The 17,870-nt window shown below is 45.1% G+C and overlaps 1 protein-coding gene across 1 annotated transcript in view; it reads right to left on the minus strand.

The window, feature by feature from the left end:
• Window positions 1–4,015: 4,015 nt before the first annotated feature.
• KCNQ3 (potassium voltage-gated channel subfamily Q member 3) overlaps window positions 4,016–17,870 on the minus strand; it is a 183,262-nt gene continuing 169,407 nt past the window's right edge. The window contains exons 10-15 of the mRNA XM_060681826.2: window positions 15,977–16,164; window positions 14,039–14,141; window positions 10,436–10,567; window positions 9,015–9,113; window positions 7,077–7,161; window positions 4,016–5,442 (exon numbers count right to left, since the gene is read on the minus strand). Coding sequence (XP_060537809.2) covers window positions 4,723–5,442; window positions 7,077–7,161; window positions 9,015–9,113; window positions 10,436–10,567; window positions 14,039–14,141; window positions 15,977–16,164 — 1,327 coding nt within the window. The 3' untranslated portion in view covers window positions 4,016–4,722. The remainder of the gene's footprint in view (window positions 5,443–7,076; window positions 7,162–9,014; window positions 9,114–10,435; window positions 10,568–14,038; window positions 14,142–15,976; window positions 16,165–17,870) is intronic.

Raw genomic sequence — 17,870 nt, forward strand, 5'->3', positions numbered from 1 at the left:
GAAGGACCGGGGAGACATGATAGCACTGTTCTAATATTTGAGGGGCTGCCACAGAGAGGAAGGGGTCAAGCTATTTTCCAAGGCACCTGTAGGCCAGACAAGGAAGAATGGATGGAAACTGAACAAGGAGAGATTCAACCTGGAAATAAGGAGAAATTTTCTGACAATGAGAGCAATCAGCCAATGGAACAGAAGTTGCCTTCGGAAGTTGTGGGAGCTTCATCACTGGAAGCTTTCAAGAAGAGACTGGACAGCCATTTGTTAGAGATGGTGTAGGTCTTCTGCTTGGGAGTGAGGTTAGACTAGATGACCTACAAAGTCTCTTCCAACTCTGTTAATCTGTAAACCTGAATTCGAAGTGCATGGTTTATATGCACAAACAGGCCTCATCCAGGAAGGGAAAGTGAAGCCCAGAGAAATTCTACCTCTTCTTTTATGAATGCAACGTTTTAGAAAACTACTTAAAGTGGAACCCTGCAAACATCTGGCCTGCTTTTTGATTTTGGAAGCATCCTGGATTAGAGGAAAATTAGAGGGGGGGGACTAAAGATTTTTAAGAAGAGATTGGAGGACTCGTTGTCTGAAATGGAATAGGGTTTCCTGCTTGAGCAGGGGGTTGGACTAGAAGACTTCCAAGGTCCCTTCCAACTCTGTTATTCTGTTAAAATGCTCCCTGCGATGTTCAAATGGGGACTCTTTGTGGCAGTGTTTCTCAACCTTGGCAACTTTAAAATGTGTGAACTTCAACTTCAACTTCAATGATTCAAGGTGTTGGTGACCACCTTTAGAGCGCTCCATGGCTTAGGACCTGGGTACCTACGAGACCGCCTTCTGCCACTGAGAGCCTCCCACCGGCCAGTATGCTCCCAGAGAGGGGCTCCTCAGGGTGCCGTCGGTCAAACAATGTCGACTGGCAGCCCCCAGGGGGAGAGCCTTCTCTGTGGGGGCACCTGCCGTCTGGAATGAGCTCCCCCCGGAGATACGGAGGATTCTGGATTTGCGTACTTTCCGCCAGGCTCTCAAGACTTTTTTATTTCAACAAGCCGGGCTGGCCTAACTTTTCCAATAGCTTAATTTTAATTTTAATTTTAAAAGGGGTATTTTAATTGTTTGGGCCAAAATTGTTTAATATGTTTTTTAAACTGTTCTTAAATTTTTGTAGTCTGTGTGTTTACCTTTGGCTGTTCACCTCCTTGAGTCCTTCGGGAGAAGGGCGGAATATAAATTTAAATAAATAAATAAACTCCCAGAATTTCCCAGTCATGATCATGTCTAGTTAATTGTACATTGAAAACCTCTAAGATAGTGTGTCTCCATCTTCTCAAACACACGTCCACTCCAAGATGTATGAACTTCAACTCCCAGAATTCCCCAGCCGTTATTATATCTAGTAAATTCAGAGGTGGTATTCAGACGGTTCGCACCGGTTTTCACGAACCGTTGGCAGACATTTGGTCAAGGTCGCCGAACCGGTAGCGATGGCTGGCTGGCCACGCCCCTGAACCAGTCCCCTGGTCGCCGCTTGCTCACCCCACCCGCCATGTTCATCGCCGCCATGTTCTTTGCGCACACACATCACATTGCCTTGCAAGTCCAATGAGATGTGTATGAGTGAAGAACATGGCAGCGATGGCAGCATTTTCCGCGACCTCCGGTACTTTACAGCAGCCTGTGGCAAGCTGCCACTGCTGCAAAGCAGCTCTCAAAGAGGCAGCGGCTGGGAGGCTTCTTTGCCAGCCGCTTTTCAGCAGTGGCGGCTGGCTGGGGGCTGCTGAAAACTCGGTCAGCTTGCCTTCCAGACTCTGGACCAGCTGCTGTGGAAGGTAAGCAGCCTGAACATAATGGTGGGGGGGGGAAGGAAGCAGGGCTAGGGCCAGGGCCACTAAAGGAGGGGAAACAGGGGCGACTGGCAAAGGGAGGGCGGGGGTAGATAGGTGGAAATTCCAAAAATGTTCCTGTGGGTGTGGCTAGGTGGGCGGGTCATGTGACTGAGTGGGCGTGAGTGACATCAAGTTGGCCACGCCCACTCAGTCACATGCCCCCCCACCTAGCCATGCCCACCGAACCGGTAGCGAAAATTTTTGAAACCCACCGCTGAGTAAATTGTATATCCCACGATGGTCATGAAAGTTAGAACTTAAAAAAGCAAGACTTTTTTATTCCCTCAGGCTGGCCTGGCCTAATTTTTCCCTTTTTTCCCTTTTTAACATGCAAATTTTAATTCGTTTTTAATTTATTGGGGTGTTTTAAATTTGTCTTTGGCCAAATTGTTTAATTCGGTTTAATTCGGTTTTATTCTGTTTTTAAATTTTATATTTATGTGTTTTTATCTTGTGGCTGTTCACCGCCCTGAGTCCTTCGGGAGTAGGGCGGTATATAAATCAAATAAACTAAACTAAACTAAGACCAGAAAAAAAATTGACTCATTTCAGCTGTGGTGCTGGAGAAGGCTCCTTCGTATTCCTTGGACAGCAAAGGTGAATAACAAGTGGAGCACATAAAAACCAGACATGTCACTAGAAGGGAAAAAAATCATAAAATAACGTTTCACTTATTTTGGCCATGTCATGCAGAAGAATTCATTAAAGAAAACCATTATGTTTAGAAGAATTAGCGGTCAAAGGAAACCAGGCCATCCAAGAACAAGGTGTCTGGACACCATCAAACAGACACCATCCAGAGCAGAGGTCTCCAACCTTGGCCACTTTAAGACTTGTGGACTTCAACTCCCAGAATTCCTCAGACATCTTTGCTGGCTGAGGAACTCTGGGAGTTGAAGTCCACAAGTCTTAAAGTGGCCAAGGTTAGAGACCCCTGATCCAGAGCATAGAAAAACTCAAAAAAAGGTAGTGCAAGATTGGAAGATGTGGCCCATAGAATCACCAAACGTCAGACACAACTGAATGGTTGACACCATCATCATCATCATCATCATCATCATCATCATCATCATCATCATCATCAAATTGTATACTGAAAGCCTCTAGGGCAGTATATCTCAACCGTGGCAACTTAAAGAGTGTGGACTTCAACTCCCAGAATTCCCCAGCCATGATTAAGTCTAGTACATTGTACATGGAAAGCCTCAAAAGCAGTGTTGTTTCTCGGTTCTGGCGACTTCCAGACGTGTGTCGCAAAGGTGCTTTTCTTTCCAAAGGCAACCGGAGTTTCTTGTTTCGTTTGAAGACGTTTCACCTCTCATCCAAGAAGCTTCTTTTACTTCTGATTGCATGGTGGAGAATGGAAGGATTTATATGACAACCACGACTTGGAGGAACGAGAATCTGCATAGACATTCAAGACGTGTGGATTTCGACTCTCAGAATTCCCCAAAAGTCGACACATTTTGAAGTTGTGGAGGCTGAGGAACACTGCTTTATGGAATAAAAGAAGGGGCACGTAAGCAGCTGAGAAATGGCCAAATGTCTTAGTGACTTATCTCTCATCAGGGAAGAGATTAATGTTGTAAGATATGACTACCATCATAAAGGGACAAGCATGACTTGGCCCTTACTATTGGCGACAGAAGTGCTGTGTGAAGGCCAACAAACATTGGTTAAAATGTCTATGGCGATTCTCAGTCATCCAGGTCATGGTTGTCCCGAAGGTGTTTTTTCAGAAGCAACTGGACTTTCTGGTTTTTCTTTGAAGACGTTTCGCTTCTCATCCAAGAAGCTTCTTCAGCTCTGACCCCACCATCCAGCCAGAGCTGAAGAAACTTCTTGGATGAGAAGCGAAACGTCTTCAAAAGAAAACCAGAAAGTCCAGTTGCCTTTTGAAAAAGTACCTTTGGGACGAACGGTTCAAATGTTGACTTCAAAACTTGTCCAACTCAAGGAAACTTAAAAGAGAGCAGAAATGATCCTTCGCTCATCTGACCCGTGGACTTTGACCTGTGGACATCATGGAGACGATGAGTGAAGACAGTATTCAGAGCAGATTAAGCGTGCCAGAGCTCCACGGAAATCAACAACATGCAAAGTTGTGCAGAAAAAAACACTTCAATCCTCTGGGGTACTGGAATGTGTTATATTCTCGGGTTTCTTACATAGGTGCAGGAGCAGAGAGGTCAAAGGAACGGAATTAAATCGGCCTACTATGGCGACATGGGAGAGAACAAAATGGACGGCCAAGAGGGAAACAGCTAAAATTGCAAAGAGGAATGATGCAAATGCATGCACACCTCGCCAAGGGCATCATTCTAGAAATGAGGGTTGTTTTTGCTCACCACGATGCAGCCTATAACTCTCCACATTTGCTGCGGTGTTTTTTTTTTTAACTCTGACATCGATCTGACCCTTTGACTTACCAAGCGAATAGTGCTATTATTATTATTTTTTTCTTCATGGTTTTAATCATGGAGGAAATTCCCTGTACCCTTTAGAGCATAAAGTCATGCAAACAAATATATAAAAATAAAATAAACTAACTGCCCCACCCTGCGCAAAACTCAGCCGCTTAACGTTTTGGCAGCAATGAGGAGAACTGCATCGCCCAACTGTGTGAAATGGTGGAGAAAGACGTCCACGAACACCTGCATGCAGAACAGCCATTGGTGGTGAAGGGACGGGTGTGGTGGCTTGCTTTTTTTTGCTTTTGAGGGAGGAAGCTTTGGGCAGGTATCGTTAAGATATACAAAGTTTAAGTTTACAGGACAAGAAAAAGCCAGCCCGGATCACCACCCTCCCACATCCCACCCCACCCCACCCCCTGTAGAGAAGATTAAATTGGCTTGCTTGAAGGAGTCCATATTGAGTCAGAAATACCGTCCCCTGTGGAGGACAGAGGCATAGACCCACTGGGAGTGAAAGGGTCGGTGTCCGTGTCCGTTTCCCCCTCGGCCAAATAGCGTTTTTCCTTCATCCAACTGGAGCCGCCATTCGGGCCGAACAGGAAATCATCTCTGTCTTGAGAGATGCTGAACCCGCTCGGGGAGCGTTCGAGTTCCTCGTGATTGACCGAGAGCAGGGATAACGGGGTGTCGCTGTCTCTTTGCCTTTGTCTTGAGGAGAATCTGTCCGAATGGGGGCTCCAGAGCTCTCTCGGCGGGGACTGGAAGGAAACCTGAGAGTCCATGAAAGTCACTATTGGCAGGACTGTGGGCCTTTCTGTGTAGGCAGTGGAGAAGGGCATGGCTTGCCATCGGCCTGAGTTCTGGTCACTGAAGGGCAGTGAAAGTGGGTTGTGACCACAGTCCTGGCTTGAGTACCCAAAAGGAGGGACTTTGTTCACGGGAACGTGGTGGAAGCTTGGAGACAGCTCGTGAATGGAAGGCTTGGAGTACTTGTAAATGATGGATTTCAGTTCAGAAAAGCGGTTGTCCTCAGCTGGGGACGTGGCTTCTTTCAAAGGACACGTGTCGGTGACCTGGACCTGCAGCTGGCCCAGATGTTGCTTGTGCATGTCTACTAAAAAATCCAGCTTCTTCCCCATGTCGTGGACCTAAAAGACAGCAGCTGTCAGAACTCAGCTGGCATAAATGATTGGTTATTATCTCGATTAAGAGCAAACTATTCCCCAACTGAAAATTGACCTCTCGGTTCGAGATCATCCCAAAGATCAAAGGTCATCACAAACAAAATGAAGCAGCACAACACTTTAGAACGGTTTCGAAGGAGATTTTGGAAAAAGGGGCAGAAGAGGTTGAGACTTTGGAAAAAGGGCAGAGCAACTGGGATGATTAAAGGCCTGGAGACTAAAACATAGGAAGAACAGTTCCAGGAACTGGATATGGTTAGTCTAGAGCCGTGATGGTGAACCTATGGAAAGCGTGCAACAGATGGCACGGGTAGCCATATCAGTGGGCACGCGAGCTCAGCTCCGGCACACATGCACATGCCAGCCAGCTGATTTTCGGGTCTTCTGGGCCCACCAGAAGTAGGGAAACAGGCTGTTTCCTGCCTCTGGAGGGCCTGGGAAAGGCCTGTTTTTCTTTCTCATCTGGTTCCAGGGCCTCTCTAGGAGTCTGGGGAGGGCGAACAGTCCCACCAGAAGTTGTCAAATGGCCCGTTTTTGGCCTCCAGGGGGGGGGTGTGAAAGCCATTTTCGCCCTCCCCAGACTCCTAGAGAGGCCCTGGAACCAGGTGAGAAAGAAAAACGGGCCTACCGAGCCATCACATGCTGGGAGGGGGGATCGCGTGTGCATGCATGGGGGCAGGGTGCATAAAATTCTGGATGTGGGCACGGGCGACCTGCCCCCCGCGTCCCCTCCTGGTACGTGATGGCAAAAAGGTTAGCCATCGCTTGTCTAGAGCAGGGGTCAGCAACCTGCAGCTCTGGAGTCGCATGTGGCTCTTTCACCCCTCTGCTGCAGCTCCCTGTCACTCAAAATACGTGTCACAACTGCCAGTGTGTGACACCCTAAGGCATGCAATTTATTGAGCTTTTCAACCCCCGGTAGGCCAACCATGGATAAATCCAAGAAAAGAAAAGTTTCAGAAGAAAACAGAACGTTTAATTCAACTACATATGCTAGTTTTGTGGCCGCTTAAGAAATAGTCAGGCACGAGAAGGGTTTTGTGGCTCCCGGTGTTTTCTTTTCTGTGGGAATCGGGTCCAAATGGCTCTTTGAGTGTTGAAGTTTGCAGACCCCTGGTCTAGAGAAAAGAAGGACTAGGGGTGACATGATAGCAGTATTCCAATATTTGAGGGGCTGCCACAAAGAGGAGGGGGCCAACTTCTTTTCCAAAGCACCTGAAGGCAGGACAAGAAATAATGAATGGGAACGAATCAAGGAGAGAAGCAAACTGGAACTGAGGAGAAACTTCCTAACTGTGAGAACAATTAACCAGTGGAACAGTTTGCCTTCAGAAGTTGTTGGGTGCTTCATCACTGGAGGTTTTTAAGAAAAGACGATTTGTCTGAAGTGGTATGGAGTTTCTTGCCTAAGCAGGGGGTTGGATTAGAAGACCTCTAAGGTCCCTTCCAACACTGTTGTTCTATTCTTCTATTCTAAATCGTATAGGATCTCCTCTTGAGCAGGAGGTTGGACTAGAAGACCTCCCAGGTCCCTTTAGCTATATTCTGAATTTGAATTTGAGAAAAACACGGACACAAACTGCTGAGCATTTCATTACCTGTCTTTCAACTCTGACAAATTTGCCCATCATGCTTTGATCTTCAGGATCATCTGCAGATGCTTTACTTATGAATGGCTCATTCCTAAAAGGAAATAAGGTTCCATTTTACACAAAGGCGGGGAAAAAAAAAACACATTCAAATTCTTCCTACAAATATTTCTAGTTCACAATGCATTTACACAGCAGTGCATTTCAAAGGAGGAATTTCGGAAATGATGGTCAACCTTGTTACTTAAGATATAACAATTGCCACTGTGTCATGTTGAAGTCTTATTATTCTGGAGAATTACTGTGCATTCTTTTCGTCTGCAAAAGCCAAAGAAAAGTGAATACACTTTTGCACTCCATAAAAGGTAAAGGTTCAAATCCCTAGTGCCACGTAACGGGGTGAGCTCCCGTTCCTTGTCCCAGCTTCTGCCAACCTAGCAGTTCAAAAGCAGGTAAAAAATGCAAGTAGAAAAATAGGGACCACCTTTGGTGGGAAGGGAACAGAGTTCCGTGCGCCTTTGGCGTTTAGTCATGCCGGCCACATGACCACAGAGACGTCTTTGGACAGCGCTGGCTCTTCGGCTTTGAAACGGAGATGAGCACTGCCCCCTAGAGTCGGGAATGACTAGGACATGTGTGCCAGGGGAACCTTTACCTTTTATCAACAGTTGGAGAATGGGGCCTAACTTCTGCATACCTGTCTGATTCTTATATTTAGTGTTATTTTCTTGGGAATTTGTAAGTTGGTTAGTTGTTCTACAAGCATGAAACTTCAGTGTTACATATTACAGGTAGTACTCAACTTACAACCAAATTGAGCCCAGCATTTCTGTTGCTAAATGAAACATTTAAGTGAATTTTACCCTGTTTTATGACCTTTCTTGTCACGGTTGTTAAATGAATCATTGCGGTTGTTAAGTTATTAAGACGGTCATTACGTGAATCTGGGTTCCCCATTGACTTTGTTTGTCAGAAGGTCACAAATGTGACCCCGGGACACTGCAACCGTCATAAATATGAGTCAATGGCCAAGAGTCCTGAATGTTGATCATGTGGCCATGGGGATGCTGCAATGGTCATTAAGTGTGAAAAATGGTCATAAGTCACTATTTTCAGTGCTGTTGTAACTTTGAAGAGTCAGCAAACAAACTGTTGTAAGTCGAGGACTAAGTGTACAGAATGGCCTTGCAGCAAGATGGGCAGCAAACAGATTTAATGAATAAATAAATATAAATAAAAATAAAATATCCCAAATGCTGCTTTTAATATCTGATAGCAAACCAGTCTTGATAGATCAGCCTGCAGCAGAGCCTCGAATGAAGAATTGATGGGGTGTTTTTGATTTTTTTTTTTAGATATAAGAATGTACATTTTTCAGTTTTTAACTGCTTAAAACAATATATCTTTGGTCCATACTACGTTGGCGCTTATTGGAAACAGTGGGGGGGAAATGATGACACCAGGGAGAAAATGATGGAAATGTGGCTTTCACTGAGGGGCACCCCCAAGGGTGGCCTTCAAAAATTTAGCAAGGGGTTCTCTGCCCGGTTGCTGAGTAGGCATGGCCATGGTGGGTGTGGCCTAGTCAGCCTCCTGCACCATGGCGGGGGAGTGTTTTTGCCCTCCCCAGGCTCTGGAGGCTTTCCTCGAGCCTCCAGGAGGGCGAAAACAGCCTCCCCAGGCTCTGGAGGCCCTCTGGAGTATTTCCGGCCTTCCTGAACTTCTGGTAGGCCCGTTTTTCGCCCTCCCTGAGCCTCCATGCCCGTCCTGCGCTTACCTGCATCCAAAACAGGCCGCGTGGGGACTCCTAGGAGGGGAGGGGAGGGGGTCGGCAGGGCAAGTGAGATTTAGGGGTTCTCCAAACGGCACAGAATCTTAGCTAGAGGTTCTCCCGAATCACTGCAAACCCCCCATCCCCACCCCTGGGCATCCCCCCAAAAATGTCACCTTGGAGACTGCTGCGAAGGGTAGGAGAATGTGCCTCCTTTCTGAGATTTCCTGTGTCTGGGAGTAGATGGAGGCCCAGGTGCAAAAACCATATCTATTCTGAAAAGAGATAAAAACAGAACATAAGGACTCCTAGATGTAGTCGTGTTATATAGTGTCATCACTCAGGGGTCTTGGCGACTTTAAGGCTTGTGGACTTCAACTCCCTAGAATTCCCCAGCCGGCATTAGGACTACCTGTTGTGGGCTGGTGAGTTAAAATATAACGGAATAACAAACGGAAGGGACCTTGGAGGTCTTCTAGTCTAACCCAATGCACAAGCAGGAGGCCTTATACCAATCCAGACAAGTGGCTGTCCAGGTATGTCTAAGAGCTCAAGTCTTAGAGCAAATGGAGGCACCAGTTTAAAGAAAGATGATTTACAAGAAGGAAATTGCCATTAGCAAAAATCTTCCTTCCTTCCTTCCTTCCTTCCCTCCCTCACCTGTCTCCCTTCTCTTACCCCTCTCTCCCATCCATCTCCTTTCTTTCTTTCTTTCTTTCTTTCTTTCTTTCTTTCTTTCTTTCTTTCTTTTTTCTTTCTTCCTTCCTTTCTTTCCTTCCTTCCCTCCTTCCTTTCCTTCCTTCCCTCTATATCTATCTATCTATCTATCTATTTATCTATCATATCTATCTATCTATCATATCTATCTATCTATTATCTCCATCTATCTATCTATCTATTATCTCCATCTATCTATCTATCTATCTATCTATCTATCTATCTATCTATCTATCTATCTATCTATCTATCTATCTATCCTACCTACCTATAATCTATCTCCATCCATCCATCCATCCACCCACCACCCACCCACCCACCATCCATCCATCCATCCACCTACCTACCTACCTACCTACGTACCTACCTACTTACCTACTCTGCCCTGAGTTCACTGGGTGGCCTTGGCAAGTGAATAGATAGATAATAACGCAACACATAATCATCTATTATGTGTCTGAATCACTGGATATTATAAGGTTCCCATCTCCATGGAACTCTTAACTTGATTCCTGCATTAACCCATGTCTGGGTCTGCATAACACACTGAATGGTAAACTAAGCAACCTAATTAGGTGTACATGAAATACTAAACTACACACACAAATACACAAAACCCACATGGAATAAAACTAAGATTCCTAATTCGTATGATTGCATAGGTCATGCGAAGACAAAGTGTAGCCTAGCCTGAGATAAAAAATTCAGACTCTTGATGGAGTCTGTTGCACAGCCATCATTTTCTTACAAAAGTAAGAAAAGTACTTTGAGCCATGGGTTGCAGTGACAATGCCGTCACCTGATCTAGGCCAAACTCTCAGTCTTTTCCTCCCAGTATAATCTCCACAATTAGTCTACGAATGGGGCCACGCCCTCTTACCTTGCTTGAAGGTATTTGATTCTGGAAAGCATGTCGAGATGTCCAGCTGAATATTGCTCTATCACATCCTTTACATCGTAAGGCCTCAAAGTCTCCTTGAATCTCTTCTTATAGAGGCGGAACTGTAGAATCCTGGTCCCAGAAGAAACAGCAGAAAAAGGGGTTCCGTGTGAGCTACTCAGATACAAACAGTCCCTGATGGTCCATCTTGACCTCAGCTGAGCCCAGGCCGGAGACGACTTGAAGCTCATGGAAAATCCATGCATGCTAGAACTCCAGGAATGTTTAGATGTGAACTTGGAATCACTGGCTTTCATGCCTAAGGCAGGCCTAGAACTCACAGTCTCCTGCTGATTGGCTCAAAGTCACCGCGAAGAAGTTGTAAAAAAATGCTTTAAAAAAATGCTTTCAAAAGGCTCAGAAAGGTCAGAAATATTTATCAACTGTCAAATTGGTCTAAAAACATCTGATCTGATGCATGGAATGGATCTGATTCAAAGAGGTGGATTTGATTAAGTCCTCTTCAAGTCAAACCTTCAATACAAGCTTAATGTAGCCTTTTTAAGTAGTTTGTTACAAGCCACCAAGAATAAATGGGATTTAATTTAATGGAAAGACATCAAATCTAGCCCAAGTCTTGATTAGTTCCATTTATAACGGATTACGGTTAAAAAAAATTTCCCTTTACACTTTCCAAATTAGCTACTCTTAGCAGGAAGCAGGTAAATAGGACATCAGCAGATCGAGTCACTTTAGCCATTTAAAGTAAAATCTAATTATTGAAAGCAATTAAATTAGCAGTTAATATCACAAAAGCGGTGAATGGCATTTTGAACTTAAATTGGTTGGAGCTTGAAATGCCCTCCCCTCCCCCACAAACAGATATGTTTCTATTTAAAACATACTTCTAACCTTGCTGGAAGCATTTAGATCACGGGTGTCAAACTCACCATGTCACATTGTTGTCACGTGACGTATCGCGACATTTATTCCCTTCGCGGAGCTGGGATGGGCATGGCCTGTGTGTGACGCATACTGCCCATGGGCTGACAGTATGACAACCCTGATTTAGATTATATCCCAAGCCATTTGAGACAATTGTGTTATGGTGCAAGCAGGGTTTGGAGGCTAACATAGATTACTTTAAGATATTATTATTATTATTATTATTATTATTATTATTATTATTATTATTTAATCTTTGGTGAGATTCACAGCCTTTGAGGCTGGTTAATAGCTCAGCAGCTCGAGTCCTAACCAAGGACCTAGGAACTGTTGTTGTTGTTGTTGTTGTTGTTGTTGTTGTTATTATTATTATTATTATTTACTTTATTCATCAAACATGAAACTCAGTCAACTGAACATTCAAAAATGCATCTCAAATACCATTTTTTTTAATGTTCAGTTGTTGTTGTTGTTGTTGTTGTTGTTGTTGTTATTATTATTATTATTATTATTATTATTATTATTATTATTATTATTATTATTTACCTTTACCTGCATCACAAATACCATTGACTGGTGCTAATGGTTGATACAGGTTGCTGCCAGCGTCCTGGGTATCAACCAAGTACCTTCTTAAGATGTACGATGTTCTGAACAGAGCAGTTTTTTGCTGTTCCGCTGGTGTTATTGCAGGAAGCTGCAATTTGTTGATGTATCTTATAAAATTCTTGGACATGGTACCAAGTGCCCCGATGACAATGGATATCACTGTTACATGTTTCATCCATCATCGCATATGTTTAATCCATAGCCATGTAGTTTTGATGGCCAGGTCGTGATATTTCATGATTTTTTTAGTTCTTTTTCTTCGACTCTGGCATCTCCTGGTATTGCAATGTCAATAAATTGTACGTTTTGGTTTTTGACAACTGTGATACCTGGCGTGTTGTGTTCCAAATGATGATCTGTCTGTATTCGAAAGTCCCACAAGATCTTCACCTTCTCATTTTCTATAACTTTTTCCACTTTATGTTCCCATGACTTTTTGGATACAGGTAAGTCGTATTTTTTACATAATGACCAGTGGATTAATTTAGCAACTGGTTGTGTCTAGCTTTGTAATCAGTTTGTGCGATTTTGCTGCATTCACATATTAAATGTGAAACAGTTTCGACTTTGTTGTTGCAAAGTCGGCAGTTTGAATTGTCGGTGGATTTTTGCATCTTTGCTTTCATGGCATTAGTTTGTAGTGCTTGTTCTTGAGCAGTGAGTATTAAACCTTCCATTTATTTCTTGATGTTCCCATTTTAAGCCATGCCCATGTAAAGTTGTCATCACATTTTCCTTCAATGTTTTTCAACTGCTGTCCATGCAAAGCTTCGGTTTTCCATCTATTTCATCTGTCATCCAGCTGTTTTTCCTTATATTCTGCCTTTGTTTCTGTTGTTTTTATAATGTTCTCCGTTTTCACAGCCTGCAGCAATTTTTCTGTACTTTGGTTCAGTACTGAGCGAACCACTTCACTCTGATTTCGAAGTGGGCCCGCCCATCTGCCCTTGCGTTGTACTCACCTATATTTTCATTTCTGAAGCCCAGCTGATGAGCGCGGCAAAGTGGATTGCCGCACCTCAGCTGTTTTCCTTGCTGGCAGCAATGCGGAAGGTGAGTTTTCTCCAAATTGCGCACGGGTGCGCAGCGAACCAGTTGTTAAACTGGTAGGATCCCATCCCTGGAGCCAGCATTGTCCAAAAATGCTTCTGCAATCATATGGCCAGCATAATTATACACCAAGGTGCATGGAACACTGTTACCTTCTCATTAAAGTGGTACCTATTTATCTACTCGCATTTGCATGTTTTCAAACTGCTAGGTGGGCAGGAGCTGCAGCAAGGGATGGGATGGGAACTCATCCTGTCGCACAGTAGTTGGGTCTCAAATCACCAATCTTCCAGTTGACAAGCCCAACATTCTAACCAGTAGGCCAACGCACCCTCACTTGCTCATTACTTACTCCATAACACTCCCTCTTGGTGTTTGACCCTCAATAAAGAAGGAATCAAATGTTGCTGGACTTACAGTCATGTAAATGTAGCTCAGCGGCTAAGACACTGAGTTTGTCGATTGAAAGGTTGGCAGTTCAGCAGTTCGAATCTCTAGTGCCGTGTAACTGAGTGAGCTCCCGTTCCTTGTCCCAGCTTCTGCCAACCTAGCAGTTCAAAAGCACGTAAAAAATGCAAGTAGGAAAATAGGGACCACCTTTGGTGGGAAGGTAACAGCGTTCCGTGTGCCTTTGGCATTTAGTCATGCTGGCCACATGACCACGGAGACGTCTTCGGACAGCGCTGGCTCTTCGGCTTTGAAACGGAGATGAGCACCACTCCCTAGAGTCAGGAACGACTAGCACATATGTGCGAGGGGAACCTTTACCTTTACTCTATATCCACTTTTGCACTCTCACCCCAACTGTGGGGAAGATGAGAACTGAAGACCAACCAACACATCTGGAAAGCTGCAAATTGGCAAAACTGCCTGGATTGCAATTGCTTGAAAGATACGTGATTTACATTGCTGAACTATTTTTTTTTTTTTCAAAATTGTAAACTGATTTTTAAACACACACACATTCAATGCAGTATTGGTAAGCAGCTCAACGTTTACCTAACAGCTCGGATGACCATCTTCAATGTGGGGATCAGGTCTTCCATGAGGAGCTCATTGCTGTATCCCCTATCTTCTGCCAGGGGATCCCCTGTTCCAGCATCTAAATTAAGGACCAGATGAATACAGATAAGATAATCCAGATGCAGAAGAAGATTAGAACAATGTGAATAAGTTCGTACAATATTCAGATGTTTAATTAAGGCTGGAATCATTTAAAATCATGGATCCTGAACAGTCTCCAGTTCAAAGAACCAGTACAGTTAATCCTAGACTTACAACAGTTTGTTTAGTGACCGTTCAAAGTTACAATGGCACTGAAAAATGTGACTTATGACCGTTTTTCACAGTTACAACCATTGTAGCACCCCGCGATCATGTGTTCAAAATTCAACTGATGGTTGGCAGCTGGTTCATATTTATGACGGTCGCAATGTCCCATGGGATTCCCCTTTTGCAACCTTCTGACAAGCGAAGTCAATGGGGAAGCCAGATTCCCTTAACAACCGGGTTACTAACTTATCAACTGCAATGGTCCGTTTAACAACGGGGGCGAGAAAAGTCATAAAATGGTGCGAAATTCACTTAACAGCAGAAACGTTGGACTCGACTGTGGTTCTAAGTTGAGGATTATCTGTATATGTCTTAAGGCTAGATGTTGAAATGTATTATTTGCATCTTATCTGGAAGATGGTTTAAGATTTCCTAAAGTTGGAAACACAGTCATCTATCTAATTAAGGAGTGCAGAACAAATACCCCTCCAGATATTGCTGTACTACAAAGCCCAGCATCTATTACCTTGCATCATGCTCGTTGGAGTCAGTGACATGGGAGGGAGGGACAAGAGACTGTAAATTTCTTACATGATTTATTGCAGTGATGGCGAACCTATGGCACGCCTGCCAGAGGTGGCAGGCAGCACCCTCTCTGTGGGCACGCGAGCCATCGCCCCAGCTCAGCTCTGCCGTGCATTTGTGCGTTCCTCCTGCCGGCCCGCTGGCCTTTGCATCTCTGCTGTGCAGGCACAGGGGGCGCGTGCATGCGGGGGGAGGCACATGCACGGGGGCTGCACGCGCATTGCATTTTGGGGAGGAGAGAGAGAGGGAGGGACAGATAAAAAGAGAGAGAGAGGAAGGAAGGAAGGAAGGAAGGAAGGAAGGAAGGAAGGAAGGAAGGAAGGAAGGAAGGAAGGAAGGAAGGAAGGAAGGGAGGGAAGGGAAGGGAAGGGAAGGGAAGGAAGGAAGAGAAGGAAGGAAAGAAGGCAGGCAGGCAGGAGGGAGGGAGGAGACAGAGAAAGGAAGGAAGGAAGGAAGGAAGGAAGGAAGGAAGGAAGGAAGGAAGGAAGGAAGGAAGAGAGAGAGAAATAGAGACGGGAGTGACGGGAGAGAAAGGAAGGAAGGAAGAAAGAGAGAGAGAGAGAAAGAGAGAGAAAGAGAGAGAAAGAGAGACGGGAGGGATGGGAGAGAAAGGAAGGAAGGAAGGAAGGAAGAGAGAGAGAAAGAGAAAGAGAAAGAGAGAGAAAGAGGGACGGGAGGGACGGGAGAGAAAGGAAGGAAGGAAGGAAGGAAGGAAGGAAGGAAGGAAGGAAGGAAGGAAGGAAGGAAGGAAGGAAGGAAGGAAGGAAGGAAAGAAGGAAGGAAGGTGGGAGGGAGGGAGGGAGGGAGGAGAGAGAGAAAGAAAGAAAGAAAGAAAAAGAAAGACGGGAGAGAAAGAAAGAAGGAAAGAAAGAAAGATGGGAGGGAGGGAGGGACGGAGGGGAGAGAGAGGAAGGAAGGAAGAAGGGAGGAGAGAGAGAAAGAAAGAAAGAAAGAAAGAAAGAAAGAAAGAAAGAAAGAAAGAAAGAAAGAAAGAAGGAAAGGAAAGGAAAGGAAAGGAAAGGAAAGGAAAGGAAAGGAAAGGAAAGGAAAGGAAAGGAAAGGAAAGGAAAGGAAGTTTACCTTCGGAGCTTTGCCAGAATGCATAAGCTTTCATTCGGAAGGCAGTGCGCAATCGATCTCGGTTAATCAGGACAACGTTCTTGGACTCTTTGGAAGGACTTTCTTCAATTGCTTCTACATTCAGAGGAGTAAACAGCTTTCCTTTAGGATTGCTACCACGAACCCGATCCAAGAGACCCAGCTTTTGGCTAAAAAAGATAAGGAAAAGGATCAACTTTTTTTTTTTAAATCCCTTATTTTAAATCTAGTTTGTACATTAGGTGGGTAACAGCCAGTGAGATAAACAGCCTTCTTCGTTGCTCCTTTAAAAGGGCCACTGAAATCTGATGGAAAAAAATGGCTGTGTTTGTGTGTTCGTGTGTGTGTGTGTGTGTGTGTATGCACAACTGTTTTTCTGTTCTTTTTTCTTTAAAAGTGAGGGGTTTTAAGTAGAACCAATCACCAGGGGACCATGAGTTCTAGTCTCGCCTTAGGCGTGAAAATCGGCTGGGTGACTTTCAGCCAATCACCAGGTGACTGTGAGTTCCAGTGTTGCCTTAGGCATGAAAGCCACCAGCTTAGTGACTTCGGGTCAGTCACTCTTGCTTCCAGCGGCCAACTCGCTTCACAGGATTGTGGTTATGGGAAAAATACCGTATTTTTCGGAGTATAAGACACACCGGAGTATAAGACGCAGCTTAGTTTTTGGGGAGGAAAATAGGGGGAAAAAATCTGCCTACCAGGTATTCACCTGGCTAGCGTCCTTAGTCTGGTCAGCTTCAGCACATTCGTTTGCTGGTTTTTTATCCCCTGCTTGGGGATAAAAAACAGCTTCTAAGGCACAGCTGAGAGGAAGCAGCAATGAGAAAAGCAGGCAAAGCACGGGGAGATCGCTTCACTCGGCTAGCGCCTAGTTAGGGCTGGAAAAAAGCTTCTAAAGAACAGCTGAGAGTCGGAGCAAAACATGGAGATCGCTTCACTCGCTAGCGCCTCATTAAAGCTGGGAAGATCTCTCGCTAGTGCCTTGCTAGTGCCTCGTTAGGGCTGAAAAAAAGCTTCAAAAAAGTTATATTCGGAGTATAAGACGCACCCAAATTTTCAGCCTCTTTTAGGGGGCGGAAAGGTGCGTCTTATACTCCAAAAAATACGGTAGGAGTGGGAAGGAATATTCAGTATGATTACCACCTTGCATTGATGGTGGCCCAAAGTCATCCAACCAGCTTTCGTGCCTAAGGCTGTACTAGAACTCGCCATCTGCTGGTGATTGGCCCAAAGTCCCCCAGCTGGCTTTCATGCCTAAAGTGGGACTAGAACTCACAGTCACCTGGTGATAGAGACCCAAAATCACCAAACTAGTGTTCATGCCTAAAGTGGGATTAGAACTCACCGTCTCCTGGCTCCTAGGCCAGCACTTTAACCACTAGATCCGTGATGGCGAACCTATGGCACACGTGCCACTGGTGGCACGTGTAGCCATATTGGTGAGCACCCGAGCTCAGCTCCGGCGCGCATGCACATGCCAGCCAGTTGATTTTCGGGCCTTCTGGGCCCACCGGAAGTAGGGAAACAGGCTGTTTCCTGCCTCCGGAAGGCCTGGCGGGGTGAGAAAGACCCGTTTTCACCCACCCCAGACTCCTAGAAAGCCTCTGGAGCCTGGGAAGGACAAAAAACGGGCCTACTGGGCCCACCATGCCATCACATGCCAAAAGTGTGGGGAGCGTAAGGGGGGGTGTCTCGTGCACATGCGCGGGGGCGGGGTGCATAGAATTATGGGTGTAGACACGCATGCGCGTGACACACACACCCCCATGCTCCCCCCGCTTTTGGCACGCAGTGGCAAAAAGATTAGCCATCACCACACTACACCAAACTTATACTTCTCTTTCTTCTTGCCAAATATTAGTTTAGGCTTTAT

This window comes from Pantherophis guttatus, chromosome 3, assembly GCF_059756535.1.
Source record: "Pantherophis guttatus breed Tessera chromosome 3, ASM5975653v1, whole genome shotgun sequence".
Taxonomy (NCBI): domain Eukaryota; kingdom Metazoa; phylum Chordata; class Lepidosauria; order Squamata; family Colubridae; genus Pantherophis; species Pantherophis guttatus.